The sequence below is a fragment of the Heterocephalus glaber genome, unplaced genomic scaffold (genome assembly GCF_053883595.1).
Source record: "Heterocephalus glaber isolate CG9 unplaced genomic scaffold, H.glaber_assembly_v1.0 deba00001733, whole genome shotgun sequence".
Lineage (NCBI taxonomy): Eukaryota > Metazoa > Chordata > Mammalia > Rodentia > Bathyergidae > Heterocephalus > Heterocephalus glaber.
This window is the reverse complement of record NW_028258444.1, coordinates 8,905,482-8,917,658: the sequence shown is the minus strand read 5'-3', so window position 1 is coordinate 8,917,658 and position 12,177 is coordinate 8,905,482. Positions and strand designations below refer to the sequence as shown.

Genomic DNA, 12,177 nt, shown 5'->3' with positions numbered 1-12,177 from the left:
TCAAAGATGAGGTGGCTGAGTATGTCTGGAGTTGTTTCTGCATCTTCTCATCTATTCCACTGATCGGTGCTGTTTTTATCACAGTGGCTTTGTAGTATAGTTTTAAGTTGGGTATTGTGATATCCCCAGCCATGTCCCTGTTGCCTAGAATTGCTTTTGCTATTCTAGGTCTCTTCTGGTTCCAAATGAATTTTTGGATTGTTTTCTCTAGTTCTGTGAAATATACTCACAGCTCATTTCTAATTGTCGTTCTTGTTATTGATTTTGCAAATGTTGCCTTTCTTTGATTATCTATTCTTTACAAATGAAATGTCTTAAATATTTATTCTGGGGATATATTGCTTCAAGATTTTTTTTGTTTGTTGTGTTGGTTTTTTGTTGTTGTTTTGTTTTGTTGTTGGCAGTACTTGGGGATTAAACTCAGGCCCTTTGCACTGAGTTTCATCACCAGGCCCTTATCTTTTTTTTATTATTATTATTAATAATAATTTTTATTTTGAGACAGGGTCTTGCTATATTGCTAGGTTTCCTAGTCTGGGTTTGAACTTGTAGTCCTCCTGTCTCAGCCTTCCAGAGTACTGGAGTTATGGGCATGTAGCACCACGCCTAGTTACTTCAAGGTTTTTGTGAAGCCCACAAGCTCTTTTGACTTGTGACCATTTCATCAGACTGGTTTTATTTTACAAGAACTCTTGAACAAAGAGAACAGTGGTGTCACTTCATACAAAACAGAGGCAGTCAAAATGTCAAGGGTATATTTTCTACACTGTTCTTCAGAAATAAATCTGGACAAAGAGATTTCAATGGAACAAGTGACTAAAAGTTTTCATCTGTGGAAAGCTGAAAGAATCGACACAAGCAGAACATGGATATTCCCAGTGATTTTAGCTTCAGCTTGAATTCTAATTATATATTTTATGTATACAGTATATATTAAATATTTTGTGAATCATAGTTGAACCTCAAGTTTTATCTCATTTAGAATTCTGCTCTCTGAGTTTAGACTAAATTCATATCATTGTGTCTGCAATATTTGTACCTGAAACTTCTGATGCTTTTAGCCATTCATTGTTAGACATACAGTGACAGAATTTCAGAGCTACTTATTCTCATCTTTTAGGATTTTTTTCTCAATTATGATGGAGCGTCAGGGAGATAATACTGGAGAGCTTTCTGAAATAAAATATCACCACTTCTCTTTCTCTATGACCTTAACACTTTACCCCTAAGTAATAGTCACTGTTCAGTGAGATGGTGCATGTCATTACTCAGGTGTTGGTACAGGATAAATAGTTTTCAACCTCCCAGGATACAGCAAGGAATGTAAGAACTAGGGCAGAGTGGCCTTCTCTACGTCTTCACATTCCTAACAGTCAAGTCTGGCAAACTGAAATCAGATCGATTAATAAAGCTTTTTTGACACCTCTTACTTCTCATCAATACTTGCCATGAGTAAAATTAACTGCTTCTTCCTCTATGTTCCTAGAATATGTCCTTGAACCTAGTATAGCTGAGTGCTAGTGTTAGTGATGTGTGTTTTATGCATGGTTCTTAGCCAGATTACGAGTCTCATAACAGGAGTATAAAGCATTCTCACTTTTGCCTTCCCAGTGCTTAACCAGTTCCTTTCAAACACTTACTTCCAATAAATATTTTTTGAATTACACAACCCATTATTACTATATGGTTTTGCTATACTCAAGGTATATATATATATATATTAAGGTTTCCATGCAAGCAGTTTACATATCATAAACAATTACATTAAAAGTTCAAATTGAATTTTAAAGGTGATCTCTCCAAAGGACACTCTAATTAAGTCATGACATTTATTAAAGTATATTAAATCAAAAGGAACCATTTCCATGAATTACTTTAAATATTATCTTCCTTTCATAAAACCATTAATCCTAATTATTCTTTAAATATTTACTCGTATTTTTATAAAGAATTAGTTCATCTTATGTTAAACTTCCAAATTATGTACACAGAGACATAAATGCATTCAAAAATGGGAAGAAACAATGCACAGTTGATGTTTTCAGAGTTTATCTTTGAGTATAGCAATGAAAAGAGCCTAGAGAATCAAGATTTTAATGTTCTGCCTGGTATAATTTTGTGGGCTGCAATGTTTACCATAAGTAAGCAGCCAGAGAGAACAGACACAGTTCCTGATATAACTCTTGAAATTTATCTGCATATCCAGGTCTTTGGTTGTCTTTCAGACTGAGCAAACTCAAGCAGAATTACACTACTAACAATCAAAAGATTATCTATATCTGTAATTGACAGTTTATATCTTTGCTGGATTTACCATATAATATACATCCCTTCACCCCCACATCCCTATTGTCATTTTAAATTCCTACCATCATAGTAAACAGAAAACTTAAACTATAAAACCCCTCTAGTTCCCCAAATTTAATATTCTAATTAACAGGAGAAAAATAGAAAACCTATATTCAACATACCCTGTTTAAAGCTGCTAGAACCAGTTTGTGAATATTATTTTTTAAACACTGTTTCTTAACCATATCCAGTTTACACTGAGATTCGTCTCTGGATTCTTCTGGCATACCTAAATGCAAAAATAAATAAGTAAATAAATATATACATAGGTAAATACTACGGCTCAGATCTAAAATGCCCCCCCAAAGTCTGCTGTGTTCACAGGAGATTGGATCATGGGGCGCTCTGCTCATCAGTGGATTAATCCGCTGATGAGTTCAGAGCTGAATGTGGTGTTGGGAGGTGGCGCCTGCTTGGATCAGGTGGGTCCCTCGGAGTGTGACCCAGAAGGGTGCATTCCTATCCCCAGCTCCTCTACTCTCTCTGTGCTTCCTGGCCACTGAAGAGTGAGAAGTTCTCCTCCTCCAGGATCTTCTACTGTGCTGCTTCTGGCTTGGAGCCAGATGACTTTGGACTGAACCTACAGGAACAATGAGCCAAACTTCAGTTGCATATGTTGGATATTTTGTACCAGCAATGGAAAGTGACCAATACACATATGTACCTACTTTTCTCATCAATATTAAAGCTGAACAAATTGTCACTCTTTTCAAATTATCATAATTTACCTAGCAATACACTAATGTACTGTTTTCTAGTAAGTGGTTCCTAATCAGAGTAATAATACCTAGTTTCAAGAAATCTATAAAAGTATTTCATCATTGAATATAAAAAATACAATGTATATGGATATTTACTGAATTTAAAGTAATGAGAAATTACTGATGGTGGTGGGATTTTTAACAATCTTTTACAGGAGTTGGCTCTGGTTTAAGATTTTAGAACATTTTCATACCACAATAGACAACTTGGGAAAAGGTAAATGTATTTGTATACAACATAAATTGGTTAGATACGAAATAAAGAAATATAGAAAAGCATCTGGAATAATGGTGGAAAAACAAGATTTGAGTTGTAGTATTAAGATGGTGGAGAGTTTGTCAATTATAAGATGTCTAAAGACTGTATAGTGGTATTATTTTTTAAAAATACTACTTATTAACTTACATTGTAGCTGAAAGATCCCACAACTGTGGAAAAATCTGGGAGTCAAAATATTGTTATACAACACCATTTATTGGTAAAATTGTGATGAAAGAATATCTTTCTCAAGTCTAAAACTATAGAATTATTAATAAAGAATTAATCATAATCTTTTATTTTTATACTTTGTATTATTACAAATTATAAACTGGCTGTACGTTGCCTTTCTTTCACTCAAAACAAATATGAGTGCCAACTATATTCCAGGGTTTTTGCTACATTCTGGGGATCCTCAATGACATTAAAATAGCAAGATTAATAAAGGAAAAGAAAAATTACATTCAAAATTTGTTCAAGGACTAAAAGTGCATCATTTTGTTAACTAACAGCCTTAGTTCTGAATGTCTTTTTGTTATTTTTAAAACTCCCACCCACCCTCAAAGGAATCAGAGTGACACCTTTAAGGATAACAAAAGGGAGCTTGTTGTTGCTGTTTTAGTGCAATCTACAAATAAAACCCAAAAACTCAGGATAATATTTTAAATTACATCTTGAATTATGTCTCAAAAGTTAACTGATAATTATGATTCAATTTAAAAATACTGATTGAATACACCGCCCTTTCCTCTTCACCTTGAAAAGTCCTCTCATCCCTTCTGCTAGCCCTCCCTACCCATCCTTCAATCTCAAATATCACACTCTCTGATCTCCTCCCCTGAATAAATGATTTGTACCTCCATAAACATTCTCCTATACACATGTATCTTTAACAGCCCCTCACTGTCTCATAACTAACAGCTGACATGCACTGTTAAGCTCCTGTAGTGCTACGATTCATGCTTTTCTTTCATTCATTTTTCAAGCCGTGACAGCAGCACAGTGTTCAGAACATAAGAGGCACTTTAATAAATTCGTGTTGAAAGAATAAAGGAGTAGGTGTTTTAAATGGGCTTTGGAGGACAAAAAAGGTAACAACAAATGTAAGCAGAAGGTAAAGGGAAGAAGAAGCCACTGAGGTTAATAAGTAAACCCCCATGCTTATATTAGAGAAAAATCAACTCAACCACTGAGTAAAAGAAGGACTGAAATAAAACAAGAAATGAGGTGTGAAAGTTAGGTACTATTTATAGTTCAGAAGGAAAAATATGGCCTGAGCTTGAACTGCTGTCACAACAACAGAAATCGAAGCAAAATATCAGAAGTGAACACTTATCCTAGAGATAAAAGCTCCATACTTTACTGTATGTAGCTATTTCTTACATTGAATACTCTTGTGAAGTTTTGTTATGAACTAATCTCAGTGGCTTTCCCACATTATCATTCAGCCTCTACTTTTGGCTTAGCAGAGTGATTTGCATTTAGTTGGCAGAGACTGGTCCTTTAAGATTTGCTTAGGAAGTTGCTATTTCATGTAAAGTAAAAAGTCCATTAAATCTGCTGTCCCTTCACACAATCTATTTTGTAACTTACCTGGTACTATAAAATGTAAAATGGCTCGCAGGGCCTCCAGCTGCACTGACAATGATGTTTCATGACTTTTCATAACTGTTATTATCTTGGGGATCAACGCTGCCATTGTATCCAGGGAAGTGTTGCTGGAGAGATAAAATCTGCATGTTTATTAAAGATACAATCTAATTCAATCATTTAAACAAAACATTAAAGCAAATGAAGGAAAACAGAAACAACATATTTCACCAGGAAAGTGCATTTGAATTCAGTCATATGAGCATATGAAATTCTAGTTGTTCATGGTTTCAAACTCCACAAGATAAAGTTTGAGGCTAAAGAGCCAAGAATAAGAAAATGAAGGCCTCAGAGCAAAAAGAGCAGGCAGCTGATGAGGGCACTGCCTTGTTCCTTGAAGGAAACGAATTGAACCAAATCGCTTCTCACAGAGCATTAACGGTAACCCACGACAACGTTGTCACCGTGTCCCCGTACACTCTCACACAGGTCGCAGGGCCCTATAACCGCTGGGTCTGAAGGCTTCTGTCTCCTTCTCAATGCCTTTGCTAGTGCGGTGTATTTTTTCAAGGTGCTGTTAAAAGAAAGTCATATTGGCGTTTAATAAATCACCTCACCCATTTCAAGTCCAAGGTTAAAAAAAAAAATTTCTTGAAAGGGGTGGGCACTTAACTGTGACTATATTTTGACAATTGGTAGAAGGTGCACATTTTAAGCAAAAATAAGTTTTACAGTTTTAAATACACAAAGAAATGTTTTGGTTAGGTGTTACCCTTGATAGAATCACTCAGTTTGGTGCTTTAAATTAAGTCTGTTTACTATGAAACAAGAGTCATTTTTAGAGGAATTTAACAGGTTCATGTTCTAAGATGTAAAATCAAGATACACAGTGTTAACTCTACACAGCTCCTAGTGCTTAAATACAATGACACAGTTAAAAATAAGCTGAATTATTATTTCATGGTGCCACTGTTCCAACATCTTCCAATCATTGCTAGAAAATTGGCATATTCCTTTGAACCTTTGAAATAAACCAATGAAATGCTTTCTCTTAAAAAAATTTTAATTGTTATTTAATTAAACAACCTCAAGAAACAGAATTCATAGTAACCTGAGAATTCTTTTACTTAGTTATCATAAAAATAATGTTTCTTTTTATCTACATGTAGGTTATTGTCAACAACCCCAAAAGATAGATATTATTATCCCTATTTTCCATTTAGGTGGTCAAAGGATAAAAAGCAAAGTCCTTTAACTGGAAGATGACAGTCACGGCCAGTAACCAAACTTTTCTGACCCCAAGACAAGTGTCCCTTATCTCATACCCCAGACTTACATGACACTTTTTGTGTGGTATTCTTAATTCGTTTTAGCCTCCATTAAGATGATCAAATTTCACTTGTCAGGATTCTAATAGCTACTATAAAGTTATCAAAGACAGTCTTTGCTTTGCACTGTGCCCTGTTAATTGAAACTTGTGCCTATCAGAGCTGTGTCCTTGCCTGGCACAGTTGCCCAGTCGTTGCAATATAGCATTCCTTCTTTTCCACCTTAAAGCCCAGGTTGCACACTCCCTTTCTTTGGAGCCTGCCCTCCTTTGGCAATGTCAGCTGGGTTCACCATGCTCTTCCCACTGTGACTTTTACACAACACAGCCTTTCCAGTATCACACAGAATACAATTATCTGTTTACTCATCAATCTCCTCAATTAAACAGTGAGTATTTGGAGGGACACCTCATTGTTAGTTAACTGTCAATCTCCAAGATCAGAACTATAGACATTTAACATTCAAGAGAAAACCACCAGACACATTAAATGGCTTGCCCAGAACCCACAGAATCCTAAGCCATAGTGTATTTGATCCTTCATAAGATTTTTGCATCATTTATGAAGGGACATGCAATTCCAGCACCATAAAAAAATCAACATTTAAGACAAATATTTCACTGAAATGTTTAAACACAGCATTTAACTGGGGATTTAGCTCAGTGGTTCCGGTGCCTGCCTAACAAGCACAAGGTCCCAAGTTCGATTCCCAGTACCAAAAAAATAAATAAATAAATGCAACATTTAAACAGAATAAATAGAGCTTAGAGATATGCATTATATAAACTTAAACCAATTAGCTGGACTGATAGTAAAAACACTATAACTGCTCTCTTTTCAGGCCTGAGGACATGCTACACACAATTTATCATGTTATTTGTACTTAATTCACTTGCACTTAATAGCAGTAGTAGTAGTTAAAACATACCAGGCATTATGCCAATCCTTTCATAAAATTAATGTATTTAATCCTTATATCATAAACGTGAAATTTATGAGGTTTTTATTATGATCTCTTTTTGCAGATGAGGAACCTGAAGTTTAGCAATCAAATACTTGGTTCAAATTAATGGCAAGGCCAAGACACAAAACCAGTTTTCATTGCAACATCTGTACCAATCATTCCTGTATTTCTTTGTTACCCATGGCAGTTTCCCATAAACCTCTTTTTATTTGATATTTACTCAGACAATGCCAAAGTTACTTTATTGTTTTTTTTATTAATAGACTGCAAAAAGGTATTTAGTATATCTTATAGGGTGCATCTGCTGGACTGATTCAGTTTGGGTGCTTTAAACAGGTTTTTTAAAGCTAGTAGTCCTGCCCTACCACCTTCCATCACAGGTGAAAAGATCTGATCACTGTTGTGCTGCTAAACAGACACACAGTCTTAACAATGCTGGACTTGAACCAGGTGTGAAGAAAAGCTCCCATAGCCAAGGGGTGAGCGCAACAAATGAAGATAAAGTTAATTCAAATGAAGGAATAATAATAAATAATGTGCTCAATATAAAAAAGCAATAGTTACAAACTGCATGCTAATTTTGAAATTTCATGTCTTTCACACACAATAATTTTAAAAACTTGTCACTTATGCTGCATAATTATCATTTTTGAAACGTGATCAACATCACACATAAAGCACAAAAACAAACCTTCACCACATTTCTAGTCTCTACAATTAATGTCGAGACACAGTAAGTCTATAATGTCAGTGATGTGAGATTACACTGCAAAAATTTCACTCTTCAAATGCTTTGTGTTTTTCTTTTCATTCTTAGAGATGTGCTTGAAATAATAATAGTCCACCTGATTACTATATATTCCTCATGAATTTCCATGCCTATATTACCTTCCTTCAAAGAGATGATTTAGCATTTGACAGCCACTTTCAGCCACTTCTGGAGAATGGATATGCCTCTGCATTAACTCCAAAACATTCAGGTATATTCCTTTGGACAGCAGGATTTTTCTGAAATTAACTGTAAGATATTTTTTGAGGTTACCACAGAGATGAAAGCACATTTTGATAATTTTGCAATAAGACGTAGAATAGTAACACAGTCTAACATCTTAGGAAAGCAGATGCAAGAATATATATAATTCTTTGGCAATTTAAAGGTTATTAATGTCTATTTCTTTAAAAACACATATCATTCTCTATATTTTCACATTTGTAAATTCTTTTTGTATTTTGTTTGTTTGTTTGTTTTTTGGTACAGAGGATTGAGCTTAGGACCTTGGGCTTGCGAGGCAGGCACAGTGTCACTGAGCTAAATCCATGGCCCACATTTGCAAATTCTTTTTTGAGGTTTATGTTTAGGTTGTTTTGTGCTACTTTGTCCATTTACCACAGTGGAATGTATAAACATGCCATTTCTATATATGCCATTATGCGCAAAAGGACAGAGAGCATCACTGTGAAGCAAAAATAGTTTCATTTACTGACACAAGGTAATGGCAAAGCTCAAGTAGACACATAAACATGTTTGACAACTGAGTGTACATTATGTGTAGAAAAACAACTATATTCTAGAATAAGCATTGCATACTAATTTTCCTTTTGTAAAAAAAACATTTTACTAAATACAATCTACTGCTTTGAAGTTTTCATATATGTACCAATTGTCCTGAAGTCTTTATATAAATATAAATTTCAATATTATATATTGTAATTCAATACTCTGAAGGTGTCAGAGAAGGAAAATTGAAGTTTCAATCACAGTGCTCTTTTTTAAAAAAAAAAAAAAAAAAAAAGAATAAAGGCCAGGTATTTAGCTCAGTGGTTCTGCCACCTGCCTTACAAGTGCAAGAAACCGAGTTTGATTCCTGGTACCAAAAAAAAAAAAAAAAAAAAGAATGGTCAATATCAAGAAGAAAAAACAGAACAAAATACAGAAATAAATAGAAGTGATCTAAACATTCTAAAATATTGCCAAACCTCAAAAGTAATACCTTTTTAAAACAACTACAATGTCACACATTAAGATATAAGGAGTTGGTTATTTCATTTGATCACATCAGAAGTTGTTGCAACTCTCCCAAAGTGACGAGATTCTAACCAAGGAGATTTTTTAAAAGATAAACATTATTGTAGACCAGTGGTTCTTAAACTTCAGTGTGCATCACATTTGCTTGGAATGCTTGTTACAACACAGGTTATTGGATACCAACTCCAATGTTTATCATTCCTTAGATTTGTATGGGGCTCCAGAATTTACATTTTTAAGTAAGTTCCCAGGAAGTGCTACTTACTGATCCAGGGACCACACTTTAAAATCCGCTGTTCTAAAGAATAACCCAATGTGTGACTTGTATTGCAAATACTCCGCTAGGGAGAAAAATGCGTCATGAAATCAATTTAGCCTTTACAAGACATTTTACACATTTACCAGCTACCTAAATAATACCAGAAAAAGCAGAGAACTGATTTTGAAGATATACATCAAGATTAATTCTGAGCATCACTAATGCTCAGACACCATAATAAGCAGTCCAAATCTCACAAAATCTCAGTTGTTTTGTTTGCATATCAAAAGAGATTTCTAGTTGCTAAGAATTATAGAACCAACAAGTCAAGCCGGGCATAGCACAACTGAAATCCTAGCACTTAGGAGGGTGAGGCAGTAGGATTGCCACTAGTTCGAGGCCAGCCTGGACTACACAGTAAGTCCAAGGTCAGCCTGACCTATGAGACCCTGTCTCAAAATACTAAAAAACAAAACAAAACCAAAAAATCAACACACCATTGTTCATACATAAAAACCATTGTCTCCACTTTAAGAACCCACATACAGAAGCAGCAAGGTGCAGGCTTCATTTTCTGGAATGAAATACCTGTCCAGCCCTCTTTAACTGCACAGTAGAATACTGGAGATACAAGAATAGCAATTCCCTTTGGTACCCCTCCTACTCGGATTCATTACCCTGAAGGCAAGCCCCATCTGACTTTCAGGACCCTTGTCACTTTAATAAACTACCATCAGAGAGATGGGGCGAGAAAGAAGGAAAAGGAAGAAGGACAATTTTCCTCTTGATTTGACCTAAACAACAGTCTGAAGAAACATGCACGAGATGTTTTCTTTCCCTCCACACAGCTTCTCCACTAAAAGTTGGCACTTACACTGCTCTCAATATCAGATTCATTTTTAGTGTTTTTTCCTATTTTTCTCCCTCTAGAAATATCCTGCAAAAGCTGGCAAGTTCCCATGCTTTTATGATGAGTTTTCTCCCAATATTTTCTGGCAGTATTTCCTGTTTACGGGGTAGGAATATGTGCAGACTAGCCATGGTCTTAAACCGCAAGTGTCTTTCCAAACATATATGACCCATTTTTCTTTTTAATCATGCTTCACTGTAACACTTATAAGAGTTACATGTAAAGTATTGTTTTCAAGAAAAATTACAGCATAAAAGTGTCATACTGAATAGATTTACCAGATTTTAAAATGGTGACTTATCTCTCCATCCAGTTGCATTCGTATAAAGTTTTGTTAAGAAAATAACAGGGAAAAAAAAGCAATCCTTTATTGTTTATTATCCAAAAAAATTCCACTAGACATAAGCTAAAAGTCAATAAAGTCAATAAAGTCAATAAAGAGATTTCCATAAAACAGGCTACAGGCATACATAGGAAAACTGCACATTTATTAAAAATGATAATGTGGCTCTTGTTGCCTTTGCTACTGTGTGGGCACCATGTTTCTCCTCTGAGGTGTGCTTTTTTCATCCCTTCCTTGAAGCCACCGAGGATGGACTGAAACCTCCACAAATTAAATTGAGAGCACAGAGGAGGAGGCTTCCAGGTTGACATGCCACCACTCCCAGTACAGAGAAGGAGGCTTCTGGGTTGACATACCACTGCTCCCAGTACATAAGAGGAGACTTCCAAGCCAATGTACCACTGCTCCCTGAACAAAGGAGGTGAGCCACGCCAATGCAAGCTGCATGCCCCGCCCCGAAATAAGAAGACAAGTAAACAAGCCTCAAAACCAGACTTCTAGATCACCTATAGCAACCCCAAATGCAAACAAGATGGAACACTCTGATACTCAACCACCTAGACTCCAAAAACTGGCAAGAAAAGAGGATCTGTAAAAAATGAAATCAGAAATAATTTCTCAAGTAACATCAGAGATTGTGCAAGACTTATTTATTTATTTATTTAACATGATTAATAATTCTAGAGAGGAGCTGAGGAACATGATAGAATCCCAACACAGGAAACAAATGGAATCCATTAAACAAATGTAAACAGATTTCCAGGAGATTAAAAACTTCATTGAAAGTCTATGCAGCAGAATGAGCCAATGTGAGGACAGAATTTCAGATATAGAAGATAAGATTGCAATTCATGACCAGGAAAAGAAAAATTGCTTTAAAATTGTAAGGGACCATGAGAAATCAATCCAGCAGCTGCTAGACGATGCAAAGAAGAATAATATAAGATTGATCAGAGTCAATGAAGAAACAGGAGTGCAGACAACATAAAAAAACTGTCCACAGAAGCGATGGCAGAAAACTTCCTAAGCAGGGGAAAAGAACTTGACATACAGATAAGTGAGGCACATAGAACTCCAACTTGCCTTGATCAAAAAAAAAAAATTATACATAGGCATATAATTGTTAAGATTCCAGAAACCCAACAGAAGGACAAGGTTCTACAAGCAGTTACAGAAAAGAAACAAATCACATACAAAGGAAAGCCCATCAGAATCACAGCAGACTTCTCAATGCAAACCCTCAAGGCAAGAAGAGCTTGGAGTGACATATTTCAAGCCCTAAAGGAAATCAACCTCCAACCAAGATTGATGTACCCTGAAAAACTATCTTTGAAAATTGACAGACAAATAAGAAACTTTTATAACAAAGAGCACCTTAGGAACTTCAT

The 12,177-nt window shown here is 35.4% G+C and overlaps 1 protein-coding gene across 4 annotated transcripts in view; it reads right to left on the bottom strand.

Annotated features, from left to right (window-relative positions):
• Lrrk2 (leucine rich repeat kinase 2) overlaps positions 1 to 12,177 on the bottom strand; it is a 155,855-nt gene that overhangs the window by 113,617 nt on the left and 30,061 nt on the right. For all 4 annotated transcript variants that reach the window (XM_087200063.1, XM_087200061.1, XM_087200060.1 and 1 more), the window contains exons 12-14: positions 8,140 to 8,269; positions 4,963 to 5,087; positions 2,472 to 2,578 (exon numbers count right to left, since the gene is read on the bottom strand). In XM_087200063.1, the coding sequence (XP_087056189.1) occupies positions 2,472 to 2,578; positions 4,963 to 5,087; positions 8,140 to 8,269 (362 nt within the window). The remainder of the gene's footprint in view (positions 1 to 2,471; positions 2,579 to 4,962; positions 5,088 to 8,139; positions 8,270 to 12,177) is intronic.